At 45.2% G+C, this 22,239-nt stretch overlaps 1 protein-coding gene across 4 annotated transcripts; it reads right to left on the minus strand.

Annotated features, from left to right (window-relative positions):
- Positions 1-251: 251 nt before the first annotated feature.
- On the minus strand, positions 252-9,635 carry LOC126534927 (uncharacterized). 4 transcript variants are annotated; one of them, XR_008613148.2, is made up of 6 exons: positions 9,299-9,632; positions 6,895-7,037; positions 5,861-5,929; positions 5,249-5,306; positions 4,726-4,806; positions 252-2,393 (listed from the first exon to the last, which is right to left on the minus strand). XR_008613148.2 is itself a non-coding variant. In XM_055072549.2 (6 exons), exons 2-6 carry the CDS (start codon positions 6,941-6,943, stop codon positions 2,316-2,318), a joined length of 339 nt encoding a protein of 112 aa, XP_054928524.1. In that variant the 5' UTR covers positions 6,944-7,037; positions 9,299-9,624; the 3' UTR covers positions 252-2,315. The 4 variants fall into 4 exon arrangements, 2 of the variants coding, with proteins under 2 accessions (XP_054928524.1, XP_072145393.1); XM_055072549.2 differs by having other exon boundaries at positions 6,891-7,037; positions 9,299-9,624; XM_072289292.1 differs by lacking the exon at positions 5,249-5,306 and having other exon boundaries at positions 9,299-9,448.
- Positions 9,636-22,239: the final 12,604 nt, after the last annotated feature.

Genomic DNA, 22,239 nt, shown 5'->3' on the forward strand with positions numbered 1-22,239 from the left:
GAAGTGCACTTTCTGTTCTACTCCAATAAACGCAACATTACGAACTCCAGTGCGGGGCAGTCCTTCAGCCAGTGCAGAACTTTTTCTGTGCATCCGAGTCAGCTCTGTCATTTTTCCAGCATTGTAGTAGAAGACTTGTTAAACTGGTTTAGCAGAATATGAGCAGTATACTCTTAAATTAGCTGTTTATTTGTATGCACAAGTGCAGGTCCTCAGTTTGGTTGCATGACAAATTGCCATACCTCAATAGATACAAGAAACAATTTTATTACAGTTTAATAAAATCCAAACAGTAATAATCACAACAATATAATGACATACATTTCTTTTGGTACGTATACAGCCCATGTCTTGGCAGTGTATAAATTCAACTATACACCGCAAGTACTGTGTCCTGACCACTATAATTCACATGTGTAAAACCATCACAGCAATTCAACAAATATCACAGTAATTAGTGACATACACTTTGTAACTGCTTTACATGAGCATAATGTATACAAATGGTCCCTGTGTACCTACACATGACTAGTGCCACCCGAGTACTATTACTCACAGGTGTAAAACCAACAAAGCAGTTCTTTAAAAAATATCACAGCGCTTAGTGACGTACATGCTGTAACTCCCTTGTAGAAACTTAATACAAACACGTGAGGACACAGAAAGCTAGCAGTGGGCATACATGGGAATACCACCGCCTCAATACTAATTCACAAGTGTAAAACCAACCAAGCAGTTCTTTAAAGAATATCACAATGCTTAGTGACATACATTTTCTAACTAGCTTATATAAGCTTTATACAAACATGAGAACATACACAAAGCTAGCGGTGCACCCGCATAGAAGTGCGGCCATCTGAACACGATTATTTGCAAGTGTAAGCTCAACAGAACAGTTCGTTATAGTGCCGCACATTTTGTAACTGCCTTATATAAGCTTAGTGCAAGCACAAGAATGCAGAAAAATATAAATTAAAAACTTGCTCTATGCATACACAAACAGATCAACACAAATGGTAAACACCGCTTTGAAGACAAATGTGACTGTGACAAAGCGCAGTGCTGTGCCGGTTGAAATTGCCACCCACAAAAGTATTGAGCAATGCTTAAACCACAGGCAATAAAGTGCTGAAAGACTGCGTCTCTAACGTAACTATTTTATTTCAAATTTCTTGAATATAGGGCTCGCTTGCAGATAAGGCATCTGAACCAACTGACCTGATTTTACACCTGCTACATGCATACAATGCACTCAGATATAACTGATAATAATAATTATAAAAGGCATTTAAAAACTTGATAGTATGATGAAGATGCATGACTAGAAAAGTTCTGTCCCCCTCGTACTTGTTAAAAAGGTGTAAGTACGACACATGTTCTTTTTTTCCTCAATTTTTACATTAATGGACAGCCGGGAACCTCGAACCGACACAAAAAAAAAGATACTGCTATGTTAATGGTGTTATGAATAATTTTTTGTGAAAGCTTTCTTACAGACAACTTGCAGTCTCGTTTCTGGAGGTTGAGCTGTATCTTGCAAAATAACTTGAAAAGTGGTCACATGGGAGCATGACACTATATCATAATGTTAGTTTCAGTTGACTCTCTTGCCCTACAAGTCGCTGCTCACTGTGGCCAGTGATGCAACAGCAGTGTCTGTGTGATTTTCATCACACTTCTGTCCTATGCCATTCTTACCAGAGTTGGCGGCACATAGATACCCAAATTTCGATAGTGTTGCTTTCTCAGGTGGTTGCTTTTGATTTGCTCAATATCAGTTGGCACTTCAGCTGCATCAAACTTCTTTTTTACCTCTTCAACAACAACATCAACAACAATCTTATGACACCTGTGTTGTCCTAGTTGCCTACAAAGACCAGTTAATCTAACAACAACACTGACAGTCTCTACTATCTTCTAATGGAGAAGATGTGTGTCCCACCATGTGTTCAACATTGTTGTGGCTATGTGGGCTGGCTGGGGAGGCAACAACTGTAAGATGTTTTCATATGTTAAAGTGATGCTTGTACTGTGTTATAACACTTAACTTAGTCTTGCACTTGCTGCACAATAACACTGGCTCACAGTTGTGGTGAAAAGCTTTTGTATGTTGAGCAAATGAGTTGTATCCACTACAAAAAAAGTCAGTGATAGCACACATGTTGCTCTACCAGGCCTGGTGTGGTTCCTTCTGACACTGCTGCTGACGCGCTGCTGCTTGCCTCGTACACTGTTGCAGCTGCAGTAGACGTGGCAGTCTCTGTATCTATTGCTGCCGTGTCATCTGTCATGGTAACTTCCAAGTGGTACCGGGCTCACTTCTGCAACAGAGATGTTGTTTGCCCCTTGAGGGCTCTCATGATCAGGGCCAATAATTTCGTAGGCATTGTCTCCTGCATCGAAGAACCAATAAGAACAGCATGAATTAATAAACATAGCTCTAAAAAGTACGGACATCAAGACTTAACCACAAACTTTGCACATAAGTGACCGGGCTTAATGAATAATACTTGCAGGAGGAGTTACACAATTGTTTGTGTATATTACAGTAAAGCCTCATCAGAAGATATTCAAGAGGCACGGGAAACATGTCTCTCGAAACCAAAAATTTTGAGACACTGAGGAGCCAGACTAGATCACTTTATTATGCATCATCACTAAAGTATGTTTTGATATATCTGAAGGAATAAATGCTCAGGGTGGCTTAAAGGGCTCCTAAACCACTTCTCGACATTTTTTGAACATTTCAAGTAAACACGCGTATCGAAATCAGAATGCCGTCACGATCGACGAAGCCAAATGCCAGAGTGCGTAGCACTGCCGGAGCACCACAATATGAAGAAAATGACCCCGTGCGCCTCTCTGGACCTATCCTGCACCCCCCAGTTTGTCCTGACATCACCAGGCTGTCTCTGATGATGTCACCAGTTTCCGGTGCTGTCGATTGGTCGAACGAAAGTGTACGACTGCCGGCAAGGCCTGCAAGCAAATACACACACTCCTTCTTCCTCGTCGCGTTGCGCGCGATGCCATTGTGGGCAGCCAATGGGGGCAAAGAAGAGAAACACCAACAGAAGGGTCTCCCTATGAGGCTCTTCAACGCGAGTCACCATACAGTTCCGTTGTATTAGCACCACCCCTCGCAGGACGACGGGCCAGCACGGCAGCAACAGAGCTCGTTGGTGTTGGCCTGTCCCGTAACATTTGGAGGTGTACTAGGCAAGGAAAAGACGATACTGTCCATATGGCGTGTACCAGATGAAAGAGTAAAATGAGTGGGGACTACTTTTCGATAATCAAACACACGTAGCTCCACTATTACTGCACCGTTTCGAAAAATTCTTGTGGCTACCTGTTCATTGCCTTATTGTGTAGAACTGCAACACCGCAACTAAATTTCTACCTCGGTGGTTTAGGGGCCCTTTAAAGAAGACATTCACAGCTTTTTAGTGACTGTAGATTGTGTTAGCTTCCTTCCCAACTTCTGGAATTTAAACACTTCACTTTGCAAGCCTTGTTGCTCGCAGTACTTTTGAGGTGCTCTTAGGCGCTCGTCAGCTTCAACTGCCGACACTTTCTGCCCTGCACTGTCCTCGTTGCCCTCCTTTTCTGGTTCATGCTAAAAGAGACATGCGCGATTGACTTGTGTAAGGATTGCGTGATCTTTACGCCCTTCGGAGCACACAAGGTGCACAAAGTGAATGTGTGTGGGTTGTGTCCCTTCGAAGTAGTGAATACTTAAAAAGTCATCCTTAGTAACAAAGGTGTCTCTTGTATACAGTATTGTTAACGTGGCAAACATCGGAAAACCAACCAAACCATTTTCAGGTGTCTCTTACAACCAAGTGCATCTTGTAATGAGATTCTACTGCACTGAATATTTTTCAGCTATGGATCATCTGCATGTACATATAGTCACAACGACATGTGTGGAATGGCGAATCGGGAAACAGTTCGTACTCTTACTTTGTGTCCCTAACATAAGCAGCTGATAACAATATGATAAAAAAGCAGGCAATGAGGCTAGAATGGAACATAATCCTTCAGCTCTAAACAGTTTTTTGGGCCCACATCATTCCCTCATATGACATAAGGAAACAACTTGATTGCAGTAATGGCTGCATGTGATCTGAGTTGATTGAAACAAACTATACGTAAGGTTGTCCTGTATGTAATTTTATCAGAGTGCTTTTTAGATGTCCTGCTGGTGATCCTGGCTGCGCGATGCTTCTCATGCTTTTTGGCACGATTCCTTTTTTTCCACTCCACTTTTTTTTCAGATTTTCTCCCCTTTCCCTTCCCCCTTGTGTAAAATAGCACACTTGAAGTATCAAATCTGTTGAACTAACGTGTGTATCAAACCTGTTAACATGTGTGCTTCTCTGTGGTCTGTGTTGTATTTTTGCGCTGCACAATTCAATTCAAGATGAAAGATGGAACGTCCCTGCCTTTAGTTTAATTGTGTGTGTGTGTGTGTGTGTGTGTGTGTGTGTATATGTCTCTCTCATGTTTTGAAATATATGTACATTCAGGAGTGCCTGCATGCCCTTCTCTCCTGCTCCTGTGACGAAAAGGAAAGGAGAGCCTGTTTATGTACCATAGTAAAAAATTCAAAGGTTTTCGCTGTGCCCATTACATCCCTTATCATATGGATCTGTCACAATACAGAGTAGCAGTGGTCCATAATACTAGCCCATCCCAACATAATTATAAATTAACACATACCGACATGCTGCGAAACAGCTGTTGCAAAGCCGCTGGTGAAGGCAATTTCCGCAGCACTGCAGTGGTACAGCCGAGTTCCACCTGTATAGTGACAAATCCATATGCGTGTTAGCAACTCAGTAGTTGCTGATGGTTTCATAAGCTTTACACTACACAATAAAGTAATCTAGACAACTTTGTTGGAACAAATGCACATAATTAGGACACCACTTAAACACTAACACGATTAATCGCCCCCAATCTCTCACTCACTAAGGTATAATATTACTGAAACATCGGTGGAGAGCTCAGATTAACACAGCCCATAAAGGACAGGCGTTCTTTGAGGAAAACAGCTATAACAGCGGTTAGTTTTCTTGATCATTTTATGTGGTAGCTTTGATTTAAATGTCATGCAGTACTATAAAATACGAAGTGCCGCATTTCTAGCGGCAGAAGGCGTCGTCAGGCTCGTGGTACAACAGATTTTTGCACTGTTTGTCAGTGAGCCGACACATACAAAGAAAACCGAATTCACAGATACATATACAGTGTCAAGTGCACTTCTCCTTCTGAAAACGCAGCCACCAGTTCCAATGGTGCTGAAAGGAAAGGTTATATAAAGTGTGAGACTGCATGGAACTGCCACTTATGACCGTAAATGTATGGTCTGCTGATTGCAGAGGTAGTCACATGCTATTTCTAGTCTCTTTTAGAAGCATTACTAAAGAACAAATTAAAATCTATTCATAAGTCACGAATTTCATGCATCCACAGTTTGGCTAAATAACCTGTGAGAAAAAGACATGTTTACCTGGAATAGCAACCTTTTTTCCTGCTGCAAAACTTTCCTTCGAATTATTGAAATAACTTTACAGCGTCATAATGCGTTTCTCGCAACTACTTGCCGGCAGTGGCGAGTTAGTGTTTATATCCGACTCATTGGGCGACAATACTGCCAAACACAAATGCTTCACGAACACGAGAACACGTCCCTCGCAGAGAATAGCAACCATATATGCCTCTGTGAGACATGATCGCACCTTTGTGGTCAAAATGTACATTAGAACGACATCACCATCTCATTAAAAAAAAAGCCTCCGTACAAGGCAGCTGCCAACTGCATAATGTGAAATTGCAACTGATGTCCACTTACTGGTGGCCTGTGTTTGAGTCACTTTTGGCAGTTGACTGGGTGCTGAGAAATGCACGTCCTGGGTTGTCCCTGCAAAACATACAGGGTTATGTCAGATGTTGAAAATATATATATGCCGGCATTTCATCAGTCGCAAAACAAACGAGTAAACTAATAAACAACTGTAATGTAAACAGAGTACACATCATAAGATAGGCTGTCAACTGTTAATGCATTACCCAAAAAACCTAATGCATAGGGAAGACTATATGTATACACACGAAGCTGACACACAATTTAATTCGCTCTAGGTTTTTCCGTGCAGTATATTCAAATTATTATGTCTCGTGGTTAGAGCAAAATTAGTGTAAATTACGAACTAAATTATCTACCCTGGAAACTTTTCTTCAATATGCACCTGTGCGCGCTTCGAACGAGTAGCGTTGTAAAATTTACGTTCATGGCATTTAACATAGTTGCTGAACACGGATTTCCTTTGCCCTGTATCGTGTACAGTGAGCTACATATATCTGCCCCCCCCCCCCTTTTTTGTACTAGCCATACTGCGTGCCTCTGCACCTATACGCACGTCAATAAACATCACGATACAGAAATAAAAAAGCGCCAATCACCCATGCCTGCATGTTGTAGTGGGCCTAACCTAACCAAGCATGGGCTGTTGCTTTCTATAGTAAACACAGGCACCGTGCTCATTGCAAGTATGTGTCATGTCGCTAAGCAAATATGCAATTTCATTGTACCACTATTTTTTTATCACATGGATATATGTGTTGAGAGGCAAGACAAAAAGCAGTCACTTCTCAGAACTAATCAGCTTTCTTAAAACACATTTTTAACTTTTCAATGACACTTGCTGCTATGTGTTTGTCTCCAGTGAGCATACTTGATTTGACTTTCCAATCAGAGACATTACATAAATATACCATGTTAAGATGACTGCCTGGAGCACGTGAGAATTTTCATCTTCGTGTAGCATACTGTATCTTGATTTTGTTGACATTTGGTCAAATGGTACACCCAATATACCCACATACTAGTTTTCTTGTCCAAATAACATGCCAATGTATTTTGATTTTTTGGCATTGGCTCCTCTACACTACGTGAAGTCGCGCTGCACTGGCTCTTTCACATCCTCGTGTCCTTGCAGCTGCCTTCTTGCGTTATATAAAGCGGGTGCCTGAAAAATATCGTATGCAAAAGTCAACACAAGGACATGGTGCAAAACAACATCAAGACAGTCAAGGCAATGGCAATAAAAAAGTCTTAGCTCTTAGTCTTCCTAGTGAAATGCATGCAAAACATCCAAATGACTGAAACAGTCAACTGCTAAACTAACTTCAATTTTTAGATTTAAGCAAAAAAACAGGCCACAGTTCATCCTTGTTTTTCATGAATGTTAGAATACTCCTGCTAATGAATAGAATATTGGTCATTTTCAGACGTCATAGGTCGGTCATGAGTCTGGTGTATCGCAAACACCACTTGTGACACATCCTAAGCACGTGCCCAGTGTGCCCCCCCCCCCCCCCACCCCCCCCGCACCATGCCTGGTTGTGCCACTGCTGAAGCCATAATTTGAGGATTATAGCTGCAAACATGATGCTCAGTAGGGATGAAAATATTGTCCTTCAGCTCAATGGATATATGGATGTGCCTATAAAAAAGGGCAACAAGGCTTGTTATGGCAAGCTTACCCACATTTCAATACTAACAAGTTCACTGCGGCCTGCATCTAAGCTTACTAAAAGGCATGAACTTATTTTCATGCATGAGGTGCGCAGTGGAGTTCATTTTTGACAGACCCGACTACTGCTGCAGTTTGAAATCTAGCATTTTAGATTCTTGTAGGCATGTAAAAGTTGCAGTTAAACCGCAGTTATTAGTTTATTACACCAACCTATTGTTCTGTGTACGACAGAATGGTAACACGGAATTAAAGCAACATTTTATTTAGATATTTTATTTCTCTACTAAAAATATTCAAGCGATAAACACATCATAATCTGCCATGCTATAGCAAAATGCACACATTACGCTTGTAACACCCAGAGGAAGGCTGATTTAGCTGTTCATATGACATAACTCTGACACGCCAACTCATATTAGCAAATGCACAGGCATGTCCAAAACAATAAGCGTATGCAAAGCGCCCCTGCAATTGTAATTCCACACAGCAGCCGTTATATTCGATGCCGATGCGTAACTAGCTGCTCGACAATTCACCGAGTTCGTAGACATAAGCATCCTTTCAGTTTCGCACCGTGCACGAAAACCGCAACAGGAGACAAAACCAGACCTATAATCACACCATTTCAACATGAGCAAAAACAGTTCAGTCTTAGGGATAAACACTGTGAGAGCCATTTAGTGCGCGACGGCGACGAGCGACAAAACGGGCCGTCACTTGAACAGATGGCTCGGTTCTGGAAATCTAGAAATCGTCGCCCAGAAGTGCTATGAGCGACTAGCCAATAGCGCGAAGCCGGAACTGGATGTACTTACATACATCGCTCAAATACTACCGATTGTCGCACGGAACGAGCAAATGATTCAATTTTTATACGTGCAAGGATAAGAACGTACTGCAAGACCTCCGGAAATATTTTATGCTACTTTTTATAGTAAAATACATCAACGTAAATTACTAAAGCACGCGTCACGCGTGACTGCAGCCCTCATGCCGGCAACACCGGGGAGGCGTCGCTCAAAATCGTCGCTCGCACGGAGTACGACTTGTAGGCGACGAGCGAACGCGACAGCCATCTCCGTCGCGTCGCTTGTAGCTGTCGCGCGCAAGATCGCTTATATGGGGTTTATACTTTTTTCATCATAAAACATGGATTCCTCATGCGTTTTCAGTAAGTTCAAGATAACGCGCCCAACTGACCTCTTGCAGCATGCAGCTGAATGCCTGCGGCAAAGTTTCTAACTAGCACTGGTGCTGCACGTAACTTCAGTGGTCGCAGATTCCCCCTGCGCGAGACACCGTCAAGCGCGCGGTTTATTTATAAAAAAAAAAAGCATGCTGCCAGCAAAATGACGGCTTCTGTTATGTGATTCCTTAGTTCAACAGCGTTCCGTACATAGTAGACTGCCGAACTGAATAAATTCAAACACGCAAAACGCACGCTAATCACGCTCCGCATAGGCTCGGAATCACGGGCTGGTGAACTAACCATTTTAAGCGTCCTCTCGCCTGGCGTCTTATTGAACATACCATAGTTCTGGCAGCGTTTGCGATTTTTAAAGCTCTTACGGACAACGGCAAAGTGATAAAATCACATGCAGTTATCGCGACGACTGGCTTTTTCGATTGACATCAAGAGACAGCGCGTACGCCTAGTCCTTTGTCAATCGCGTCGGCTAAGCGCAGCGACAACTTCCTGGCGATAGCATGACATATACGGAGAATGTGCACCTAAGTTAGAATTCACTTACCGTGGAGGATTTGTTGTTATATCCAAGGCATGACGAACGACTGTCGTGTTTTCGTGGCGACGCGAGATGGCTGCCACACGATCTCCCTCGGCTGGCCTTTGCTCGCTGGATGGATCTACTTTCTCCGGTGCTGTGTTGTTCCGCGATCTTGAGCGCGCGCGCGCGCGCGGTGGAGCCACTCCGAGTGAAAAAGTAGAGCGCTCGCTACGCGTTCCTTTGAACTGCGGCGGCCTGTTCTCTTAGAAGCAAAACGATGTGTTCTTTGCTCAGCGTGCACGAATGATACATTGCCATGTTCGGGGCCAGCCACCTACAGTTGAAGCAGAAGATTACGCTACGTTTTGTTTTATATTGCCGCAAGAGTCTCTCTTTTCTATTGTCGCAAGAGTCTTTTCACTCTCTCTCTCTGAAGGGGAGAGTGAAAAGCACATTTCACTCTCTCCTTGGTGACAGAGTGAACAATGCATTTCACTCTCCTCGACATTTTGCGAGAGTAAAACGACGCTTTGAAGAGTGAACTGGCAGCTTCACTCCTGCGATACCCTTCCTAGTTTTTAGAGTGCAGTGGTTAGCCGAGAACAACGCACAAATGTTTAATGCACGCATATATAAAGCAAAAGGGGAAAGGGAAAAGGAGGAGTGAACATAGAAAAAGAACTTGGCGCCTGCGCATTGACAGCGCGCACATGACGCGGCGGTTTGACACCACATTTTACAACACTAACAAAAATGTTGGACTGTAGATGTCAGCGTGAACAAATGCACCGCTTTGGCAAGGCCAACGTAGAATATTTCTGGAATATGCGAAATGTCTAAAAATCTCTAAAGGGGGGGGGAAGGAAACAGAAAATGGGTAGAAACGACAGGTTTGCGAAACGAGTGAATAATAGCCTTGCTACGCTTTACTCGCAGCTGCCATAGAAGCGGAGGGTGGAGGTGATAGGGGAAAAGGTGACGTAAGAAGGCAAGGAAACGCTACTGCTATGGACACAACAGCGATTACGGGCGAACGATGTAAATTTAAGTTCAAGGCACGGAACGGCACGTTACATCTATTTCAGAAAAATAAGCACCATGAAAATTTGTCAAGCGGACAACTTATGCAAGACGTGCTGAAGCAGAGCCTGATTAAAGCGCGCACTAGAGTGCAGGTGACTGTACGCAAAAGGTCACATATGAAATCACCACTTCTGATCATTATGCGGTAGTTTTGCGGCTCTGGCTGTACTGTAGATCGCGGGTTTGATCCCGAACACGGCAGCCGAGTTTCTGTGGGTTCGAAATGAAAAACGCTCGTGCTATTGGATTTAGGGACACGGTAAAGACGACCGTGGTGACAAAATTAATCCGGAGACCGCCACTACGGCGTTCCCCATAATCGGATAGTGGTTTTGGCACGTACAGTCCCAGAATTCTAATAAAATTTCATAATTCTGTCATGATGCGATGTGCCATGTGAGGCAATGAATATGATCAACCCTCTAAGAGGCTATGAAGCATGACGCACAACAACTCCTCAAGCAAACACCTCCCCCTCTGTGCTCTGTCTACTATGCAAATAGCAGCGGTACAGGCAAGGCAACGTTTATCAACTCACCACTCTCCTGTGAAACGTAACAATTAAGAAGTTTAACATTCGCCGTGAACGTCAGCGCTGATTATCGTCAATCAAAGGGATAGCACATAAAGCTTCGCCTACATCTATTTCTACAGTTGGTTGGATTCGCGTACTTTTCTTCTCACGCTTTAGCCGTACCCTCCTCCGCTTTTCCTTCATGGTTCCGCTGCACCCTTTCGCTGTGCTTTCCTCATCACACTCTTTTCGCTATCGCCGCCTTTCACCTTCCGCGTTCGCTTTCATCTTTCAGTGTGCTCGTTCGTTCGGTTACGAGGGATAACGCCAACGCTTGCCGCAGGAACGGGCGCCTAACAGCTGGGCTAAAAGCGCGGTGCAAATGCCGAAATCAGCGACGACAAAACCAAGGCAGTGGCTTCGCCAGCCGGAACTCAACATGCTTTTATCAGCCAGACTGTTTGCACATCAGCACACTCATGCATATACAGCCCGTAATCATTGAGTGCCACGATGCTAGCAGGAACAACATGCTACTCCGGAGAATCCATTGATAATTAATCGTGATCCGCGAAGTGGGAAGATGCGTCGCTGTGCTGATAAAAATGAAGCTGACAGACGTCACCCACGACCTTCAAGTCACGCCGAGCAAGATCGAACACATCATGATCGAGATCATTCCCGGACCCGCCGGGGAGCCTCTCATCTTGAACTTTCCGACGTCCCCGTTCCAAAGGCGATACTCATAACATCCATACATCCGTCTACAGCAGCCCAAAGGACCTGAGACAGTGATTCAGGAGCCTCGTTTCCAGGGCAGCGCAGCTCGCCAGAAACTTACCCTTCGTCATTGCAGGCGACATTCACGTTCCGCTTCACACCTGGGGCTACACTATGGCAATGACAAAGGGGAGGAGCTTTGGAGAGAGGCGCTGAACCGGGACCTGATGCTCGTCACCGACCCGTCATTCCCAACTAGATGCGGTACGTCGGCCAGGAGAAAAACAAATCCGGACCTCACCTTCATCAAAGGAGCGGCAGGATCTAAATGGTCCAACTTCAACATAGATCTGGACTGCGGCCACTACATCCTGGCCACGGCTCTGAGGGTAGAGCGGAGAAGAGTGCGCAAGTTCAGGGTCACCGACTGGGACAAGTTTCGAAAGATTAGAAAGGAATATGCGGAAGATGTGGAGGTGAAGGCCGATCTCGAACGGTGGACTGAACAGATTGGAAGAGATATCGAGGCCGCCACCAAGGATATCAGCACAATTCTCCCGGTTGAGAAGATGCATAGCAGGCTCTCCCATCTGCTCGAGGCGAAGCAGTCCCTGCTATCCAGGTGGAAGGGGCAGCGTCTCAACAGGAGGCTCCGAAAGAAGATTGTCGAAATCAACAAGAAAATAGAGGAGCGTTGCAAGGTTCTCTCTAGACAGCAGTGGGACGATGTCTGCAACTCGATGGACAGTCAGAGTGGCAAAGGGGGATCTTGCAACCTCCTCAAGCACTTGCTGGACAAGACGAAAGCTAAGTCAAACCAACGGAGCACGGTTGCACGCATTTTCCCGCAGCCAGGCAGGAATCATCGGATGAGGAAGTCCTAGGGAAGCTGGTGAAAAAGTACATGCCGGTGGTTTCCGGCCCAGCGACTAACCCCCTCATGGATTACGGGGGCTCTGACAACCCGGAGCTGGACGCGGAGTTTGAGTTTGAAGAAGTCAGACGGGCCCTACACGACTTAAACGGCAGATCGATCCCCGATCCGGATAAGATCCCCCAGAAGGCCCTGAGGAACCTGGACTACAAATCGATAGAGTATCTGACCGAGGTCGTCAACCAGACGTGGAGCACCGGCAGAGTTCTGGGAATGTGGAAGAGGGCAACCACCATCCTCATTCCCCAGCCCGGCAAGCCGCCCAGTCTCTACAATCTCAGGCCCACCTTGCTCACTTCGAGTGTGGACAAGGTGGCCGAGCACGCAATACACAAGGACGTCCATCTCCACAACATGATAGGCTTCAGAGCGGGCCTTTCGGCGCAAGACGCCATGAGGCTAGTCAAGGAACAGGTCATCGACTGCAACAAGAGAGACACGAGAGCCCTACTTGGCTTTCTTCATTCCTTTGGCTTGGGAACGATCTCGAGTCTTGGTTTGGAAAAACAATTTCTTGACATCACGAGGTCTTTCCTGGCAGACAGATAAGTCATCCTCTAAATGGGAGACCTCGCTTCGGACTCGGTTAGGCTCTGTTCTAGAGGGACACCACAGGGGTCAGTCATATCCCCGACCCTCTTTAGTCTCGCCATGATCGGTCTCTCGAGAAAACTCCGAGGTCGACGGCATTAACGACACGATGTATGCAGACGACGTCACCATATGGTAACTGGTGGAAGTGACGGACGCGCACAGGCTGCACTTCAAGAAGCCATCCAGGTCACAGAAGACTACCTGAGATCGACCAGCCTCCGATGCTTGCCGCGGAAAGCATAAATACTGCTGTAGAGGCCCAAGCGCAGAGGCCCCAAACCGAAAAGTTGGAGGCCTGTAGAGGACATCGGCATCACTCTAAGGACAAGTGAGGGATGTCTCATCCCCATGGTGGACTCTCTCGGGGTATTGTGTATGACGATCGAATCGAACGGTTCTAATAACCAGACGGTACTGAAGCTCACCAAGAAAACGGACAATGCCATCAGGTTGATAAGAAGGGTTACCAACCGGCAGCAAAGACTGAGCGAGGACAACATCGTCCGGTTGGTTCATGCTTGCATGATTTGTCACTTTACCTATTTCGCAGCCATGCACAATTGGCAGATGTCGGAACAGGACAAGCTGAACGCGTTAATAAGAAAGGCACTCAAGAGAACCCTCGGGCTTCCCATGTAAACGAGCTCAGAGTGACTGTTCTAACTCGGAATGCACAACACGCTAGAAGAGATAGCGGAGTCACGAGAGAGGGCGCAGTTTATCAGACTGTCACGACCAGTGCCAGGAGAAACCTCCTGAGAGAGCTTCGAGTTCTCCCAACGGAGATCGAGGCCAGTTTCTGCAGCATAGCTCGAGAACAGAAAGAGCGCGTTACCGTTGCCCCCATTCTTCAGAATATCCACCCCGAGTACAACATCGGCAGACGAAGGGCTAGGGCTAAAGCCATCCAGGAAGAAGCTGGCTCACGCGCCAGGAATTGCTGTTTGGTCGATGCCGCCCGGTACCCTGATTGAAAGGCGTCGTCTACAGTCAGCGTCGACGAAGAAGCGAAAATAATAAATTCCTTGACGGTCCGGCCGACGGCGGCCGAGATTGCGGAACAAGCTGCGATAGCATTGGTCTTGCTAGACAACGGGAGAACGACGATATACGGCGAATAGAGCGTATGTGCCAACGTCCCGTTGGCACATACGCTCTGACTACGCGCTCTGACTAATATGGATGCAATTTCGCCACAGTCATCATCAAAGATATCGTTGCTCATACAACAACACTGCACACACTTTAGATGTACTTTCGTTAGATGTGCACACCATATTATCACATCTTTCACATATATGCTACATATCTAGGGTGACTTGCAGACCCTGTACACATCGTATGCAGCATCGTTAAGCCCGCATAGCTTATCGTTCGCTCCTTTCCCCATTCTCAGGACATGCATAGTTATTGACATGTGTACTTGTTTCTCTTTTCCAGCCGACTGCTTTTCACCGGCTAACAAATGTTAACCGTTATCGTTCAGTGCAGGAGGCGCCTGCGTGTACAGGAAACTTGTCGAATGTTATCGATGGTCCTATCAGCTCTATGTTGTCACCGAACATTGTGTAATTCGATACACACGCAACGCAACGCAAAAATACAATACGCAACGCGAAAATAGTTTCTGGAATGCACGCAGTCACCAACTGTTGCAATGCAACTTTCGACGACGCATGTATCAAAGCCGATGCGCTTGACCCGCTGATACAATTTCGAAGATCGCCGACTGTGTTCTGCGCTAACGTTTTGCTTTGAGTGTAACTTCATTTCGTGGGCACAGGTTGTTATGTTCGTTCCCGAGTTGTTCCTCGTCAAAGTCTAAGGCTCTTTTGCCCTATCACTAACCCTCTTCTAGTCCGTGCTATATAAACATTTCAGTTGATATGGGTCAGGTGGGGGCACACACGCAGGACATTAGGTTATTGTACTGCTTTTAACACTACACCGGCATAATAAATACGCATGATGTCGAATGATGGCAACCACTTTCTAGCGACACTTTGAAACAGTACTGTGTACTTGTCTTGCACTGACGTGCCACTATTTCCAAATTATTTATAAACCAACTCACACAATAAAATCTTACGCTTCACTGCTAGAAAGTTGCACTGTGCTTTTTTTTAACTGCCAGCGCCTACGACAGCATTACACTGCACCTTAATGACATCTTTCAGAAAAGCAATCTAAATACTTAATTAGGCAATAATGCCTTATCATGCTCTTTGTACTACACACTGTTTCACCGAGAATTAGATCAGAATTATGTCTACGCATGTAGTTTTCTGCTTTGATATGTAGTACTTTATAGATGTACGAGAAAACTACAGCATAAATATGTTCCTACAGGGCACACAGAGTTGTCTATCAGCACAATCTCAAGTGAAAATTACTTTCACATTGAGGCTCTTTTGTGTGTTTATTGCATGAGTATCCCACGTCTAAAGGAACATCAATGTTTAACGACATTAAAACAAAGACAACATCGCACTTGCTACAGCACAGTGGTCACAAGTTGACGCGCGTGGCGAAGGTTGTGACATCGTTATTTATGGCAAGGTTGTACGGGCTCGGATCATTTCCGTATCCCATGATGTACTACGACATGCTCTCTCATGTAATTGAGCTGATGTGGCGCCAAACGCTGAATCGAAGACAAAGCTTATGGAACAAAAACGCCGTCTGGTGAGAGCCATCTTGTATTTACCTCTTTTGATGCGCATTGGCAGCAGCCGCGTAATGTCTTTTGCATAACTGACGCAGTTATCACCTTATCAACGGAATTGGCATGAAAAAGTGCTACCGAATCCAAAACTTCCAAGACAAATGCATATATTTTCTCTATTCAAAAACGCATCTTTAATTACAGTTCATGCTTGACTTGATATAAAGGACGTCTGACTAGGTGAAGGTGGAATCTTTATTCTGATCTCACCTAGTTGCACTTAAGTCGCTGCTCCTAAAATTTTCATTGCTGATCTCGCTGACAACTGGTTCCGGACCGCTTTTCGTCCGAAGCATCGCGACCCATTTAGATCGATGGTGAATGGCTCTAGGACCGAGTGACACGGCGGGGGCTTTTTATTTCTGTCACGTCACCTCACGCCCCGTAGATTTTGTGTTTGCTGATGTCGCCGACCGGAAATTTTGCGGTATGAATGCGGTAAGAAAGTGTGGTAGTGTGGCGCTTTCGATACACTTGGCGCTGACTACGCAGTAATCTGGTACAAGATATTTGCTTATGAGCATGCGTTGCAACCTGGACAGGGCTTCACCACTCGCGGTCAAAGTCACGTGCCTTGCTCTGCTCCCCATTTCTCTTGATTTTACCCGATCATAGATTGTGCACTCTCAATGCTGTTGTTCGAGTGATGAGGGATTGCGTTGAAGGGCCAGGACGCGCGGTGATAAAGAATGATTCCTTCCGCCTTGCGCCTGTTTGTCTCAGCTGCCCCAGTCTTCACGCAGAATGATCAGAACGGGAGAGCTACGCAAAGCACAAGGCTATCGCCGAGTGGCGAAGCCCTCTGCACTCTCTGACACATGCTCCCAATCGACTTTGTCACTCCACATTCCTCCGGCAGGTGGCACCAAGGATCTCAGAAGCGCCAGGTTATCTGGCCTGTACGTTGTACGTCTCTGATGGCTATCTATGTTGCATAAGGAGCGCTTGATATTAAAGTAGGCGGAAGCATCAACCCCTCAGCAGTCGAGTTAAGCGAAAGATTTTTAAATAATTGGGGAAAAAAAACACGGATCAGATTGGTAAGACCGAATCTCTTACAGGAATAGGTAGCGGTTCAAGGTAGATAGCAAAGTTATGAGGAAGAAAAAAGAAATAAGGATATGTATAGGAAATAGCTTGAATGAAAAGCATGTATAACCACATGATTAACTGAAGCACGCTAGGGGACAAGTTGTCGCTGCCGCGTTTCAAGGGGAATGACAATAAATCATCACCAGCAACAAGACATTGCTCCCGCGCTCGTGATAGCCGTGACAGGATATATAGAACACACCCTTCGTGACATCAATCAGTGAATAATTCACACCAAACTGCTTTTAATCGGGAAAGCAGCGTGTAGTGTTCAGATGCGCTGCCATATTCAAAACTGTAGTACTACTTCTGATGACAGTGGAGTTCCATTGAGACATAGGGAAAAATGAGACTGTGTTTCGTGTCAAAGCGTGGGCAATAATAAGAGAAGGGCTCGTGCTTAAGTTAGTACTTGAGTTTCTTGCACCAGGAGGAATTGCCATGTCTTAACCGGTATCTTTCGAAAGAAGCCACGTGTGCCTCTAATAGGCGGGATGGCGCTGCCTTCTCGCCCGCGTGCGAATATGGTTTTAGTCTCTCGCCTTCTTACACTGCTTCAACATTTCAGCTGATAGTCGACGTTTACGTTGTCTTTTTCGTTCCTCTGTACAAGCATTTTGGGGGCCTAACCTTTCGTACCTGAATATTAAATTGCCATGCACGTCCTGACACAAGCATTTTACATCGCGGGGTTCTTGAGTGTGTGATAAATTTGGGCCATAATTCTAATAGCTTACACAGATTAGTACTTAACAGACTACATAAATTTAATGGGTAATTAGCCTCCTTTGAAGCTATCTGACACCTCGTGTTTCAGACTGATTCGAGGGTGATACAGCAGCGTCCTTAATTCGCGATATGATGGGTACTTTGTATGAGGAATATTATGCATACAGAGGGTGTCACCATCATGTGCAACAGCATCATAATAGCGTTCATTGAAAACAATGTTCAAGGAAACTCACAGTCTCTCTTTCGTGTAAGAAAATGTAGCCAACAAGCTTTCTTTATTGAGAAGAACAAATAAAGAGATGGCATGTAAAATGAAAACGTACGGGAATTCACACAACATCACAAAGGTAAACAGGAAAATATAAAATGACATTTTGGGAAGTCCCCAAAGCATAAAATTTCACCCAGGGGAAAAACAGCCTAACATGTCTCAAATACAACAGGCACGCCGAAGATACAGAAAATGTCACACGAGGAAAGTATAAGAAGAAATTTTCGCCAGGCGAAAATCGGAGCACACGTGCAATCCTACTATTTATTTGGAATTAGGAGGACATCCAAACATATCCTGAGTGGTAGCAAGCGTGCGTTACTGTAGAGCAGCTGTTGATCATGGTCTCAGCAGCTTCTTTAAACTCATTGCTGTTAGAATAAGCCTAATTAAGCGTGACGCAAGTCGTCGCTGTTGTTTTAAGGCTACGTGAAGAATTCGATACCTGATGTCTTATTTCTGAAACTGTGAGCACTGCGTTGCTTATATTCGGTAATATACTCTACATTAGCGTTTATTGTTCCAATTTAATACCCACGAATGTGTCAAAGTGTGCCTTAACTATCTTCTCAGGCCAGTTTAAATTACACTGCTCATCGGCTTTTCTTCGTTATTCGTTACTGTACTTGTACCCCGATTCAAGCTTCAGCAGTGCAGAGCGTCAGGTTTAAGTTAAATCCTGGGGTCCTACTTGCCAATACCACCACAGCATTATTAGGCACGCCTCAGGGTGAGCAATCGTGATAATTACAACTGTTTCGGCTTCATTAACGTCCACCCAATGCTCGCCACACCAGTGTTTTTCACCTCCGCCCCGATAGGAGCCCCGCTGCCGTAAATGGCATCGAAGTCGTGAGCTGTAGCTCAGCAGCGCAACGCCATAGCCATTAGCTGTAGCAGTGCTTGCCGAGTATAGAATTATCTAAAGTGCATCCGCTCAGCCCAAACTCTACGTCTTTTTAAAAACCAAGATTCTCCCTATCTCTATACGTGCATCTTGAACGACATTAAGTGGGCAGTTATTCACAAGTCTCCCGCACGGTGTCCCTCGAACAGCGGCGCTTTCCTTGATATGCTGAAAGGGAACAAATTTTATTGTTGTTCTTCACTCTGCAGGTGAAATCTAGGATCAACTTTCTCTCCTTCTCTAATAAGCCGTTCAGCGTCACGGCTTATTACGCTGACGATGCCGCTGCTGAAGCAGCGATTCAAGATTTGAGACCTTCTCTTGATTACATCAAAGACGTCTCGTTTCCGGGGCACGCGCGCGGCGTAAACGTAGAACTAATTTTTACCTCCTCTTTTGTGTTCTTCCTTGTATCAACAAGTGCGCTGACTTTAGAACAATAAACGTCAATCAACCAGGCTAATATCTGCGGCTATCATTTCCTTAAGCATGGTGTTATACTGGGCTAGTTCGTATTCTATGCAGATGTAGCAGGCGCAAGAGTGGACACTGGACAATAGTAAGACGACAAGGACAAGCGCTTGTTCTTGTCGCCATACTATTGTCCCGTGTCCACCCTTGCTCTGGTTACATCACCCATTTTCTTTCGCAGCACCCAGCCCACAGTTAGTGCTTGGGCGTTATGGTTGCCTATCATAAGCTGGAACTCCGAATAAAGAATAAAAATGGAGCGCTATGACCCCGTAATGTCACCTTAAAACATACTTTGACGGTTGTGTCAACGAAATGGTGCGCTAAATACAGCCGGAGTGTTAATTCACTTCCTGCGGTTTACGGCCCTGAGGGTAGGCTTTGATGGTGGTGCGTGCGGCCTCGGACTTTCGTGCGCCAATATCAGTTTCTGCAGTCAACTTTCTCCCTCCTACCTCTTCAACTCAACTTTTCCCCTGCAGGGTAGCAGACCGGACATTTTCTTGTAACTTTCCATACTTTCCCAAAGTTTATCGCTCTCACTCTACTCAGAGCTGCTAGATTTACAGATTATGCAGGCGTATATAAACAATTAAAGAGCAGATTTACCATGAAAAGAAAAATTACAAGCAGCGAGTCTCGTTGGTTTTACTAATTGTCGCGCTCCATATCCGCCGCGCGTCCGGCAAAACTAGAGAAAAACGTTTGTGTTTGAGTTGACCTCAGACGCGCGTTTGCACAGACGTCGCCGTATCGGTTTTCGAAAGCGCAGTCTGCACATCCAACTTTGGTCAGCTTTTCTACACTTCTTTTCGGCGCACCGACAACGCACACCTGCCGCCTAATGTCAACTCCAGGCAAAATATGATGAACGAACTCAACAAGAGGAACAAGTAAAACCAGAAGAAGTCCGATAATTCAAATATTTGTGTAAGCCCCTTCTCGAGGTCATTGTAATCACTCCGTGTATTAGCAGGAAACACAGCATCGCAAGATAGTGGTGTGTAGAAAGGAGGCGAAGCGGTTTCGAAGAGTCTTTGCAGAAGTTGGTCGTAGGCTTGTGCGAGATGAAAGCTTTTTCGAACCGGTGTGGTGGCAAGTGTGAGTTTCAGCGAATCACGCGACTCCACGAGATTTCGCCTTGTTCTAGATACGCAACTACTTTTTCCACATATCAAGCACACGAAACCTGGCCTGCTAGCGCAGTCCAGGCATTCGTTAACGTAGTCGAAGAGGTGACGCGATTTCCCCGTGTTCTGCTGGAAGGCGTCTTTTAGTTTCGCCTCCAACGAGTGCTGTCCGTTCAAAATTTCACCTTCGACGACTGAATGAAGGCAGCCATCCCTGACAATGCACGGCTGAATTTCTTTTCGATCCAGTGCCGATTCTAGCTCTGGTATAGTGTCCACGTGATCTGGCGGTTGCCTTATAGTCAATCGAGACGTCAGTTCACTGCGAAAGTACGCCGATAAAGGTAGAATTCCCAGAATCCAGGCTGTCAGCGTTATGACACGCCCAATCCTGGAGAAACACACGCTCCTTCTGGAATAGCCTGTGTCCACCGGCGATGAGTTAGCCAGGAACGTCGCGACCAAAAACATACCAGAGTCCATAAGTGCATCTGTGTGGAAACGGCCATGATCCAAGATGTCAAATGTGCCCAAGGTCATCCAGACGATTATTGTAGTGACTAAAAGGAATATGAAGCCCACGTGAGAACCGCGAACGAGCTCAAAAAAAGAAGTCATGACCGGTTTGTTATATCTGTGGACGTAGAATGTCTCTCGCGTGTACTCTATAGGATGGGGAAAAAGGAAGAAACGAAAAGTTTTTTCTTCTTCTCTTACAAGCGCTACAAAAATGTCTGCGCTCCTGTTAACGAGAGCCTGAGCCCCTGCAAGAAAGGTCCCGTATGATTTATATGTGAGTGTCGCATTAAGAGCGATAAGCGCCATAAATACTTCTTTGTATGGATGGATGACGCAGCTTTGGGTTTTTGTGACTCTGTCTCCCACTGTGCGCGTACATGCAAGGAAAATTTGTTGCCCACGTATTGCCGAAGTAAAGGCCACTCTTTGACCGGTGTCATATTGACCGTACTTCCGAGCAACTGCAGCCGAGCCAGTTACTGAGATACATATTTGGTCTCCTTTATTTGGTCTGAAAGCTGTAGTGGTCTTCCTGCAAGCATTCGTCGTATGGTTCATTGACGATGAATTATTTTTACTTGACGTGATTTTCTGACCAGGCAGGATTATCCAGTCAGTGAGATAGGCAAGCAGGGAATTGTTCCTCAGTGTTCCCAAGCACCGCTCTTGTTCGTGTGGTTCAGCTAGCAGAAAAACGACAGACTTCACGTTGTTTGCAGTGTTTTCTAACAATAGCGTGGAAATTCCCTTCTTTGGATAGGACCAGAGGGTCCGTGATTTGGGAAGAGCAGCCAAGAGCGCCTGGTGCGCGATTGTCTGGTGTCTTGCGCAAGCGCAAAACACCACATCGTCTTGAGGTTTTAACCAGTATTCGAGAAAATGAAGGTTGGATTCGGAATGTTCTTGAATATCGCGCTGCGGTTGCGATGCTGTACAGCACGAATATGTAAGTAAATTGAATACAACTGCAATACTGTGCATTTTTATATCAGGCATGTCTTCCCTAGGTGTGAGAAAGATTGGGATAAATATCTGTTTTGGGATAATAACAACTTCCTGCTACGTCGTGAACCAGTTCCTAAAGCTTCTGTTTAAACATAGAAGTAAATTTCTGCGCTACTATATTCGTACGCTCCTTCGTGCACTGCGCCCTGGTATTAAGATTACTAATAGCTGCTTATCTGCTCGTGGCACGTAAATCTACAAAAGTGAACATTATTTGCCACTATTGCAGCACATTCAACAACCATCAACTTGCGCTTTCACGGATGAT

The sequence above is a fragment of the Dermacentor andersoni genome, chromosome 7 (genome assembly GCF_023375885.2).
Source record: "Dermacentor andersoni chromosome 7, qqDerAnde1_hic_scaffold, whole genome shotgun sequence".
Classification (NCBI taxonomy): Eukaryota; Metazoa; Arthropoda; class Arachnida; order Ixodida; family Ixodidae; genus Dermacentor; species Dermacentor andersoni.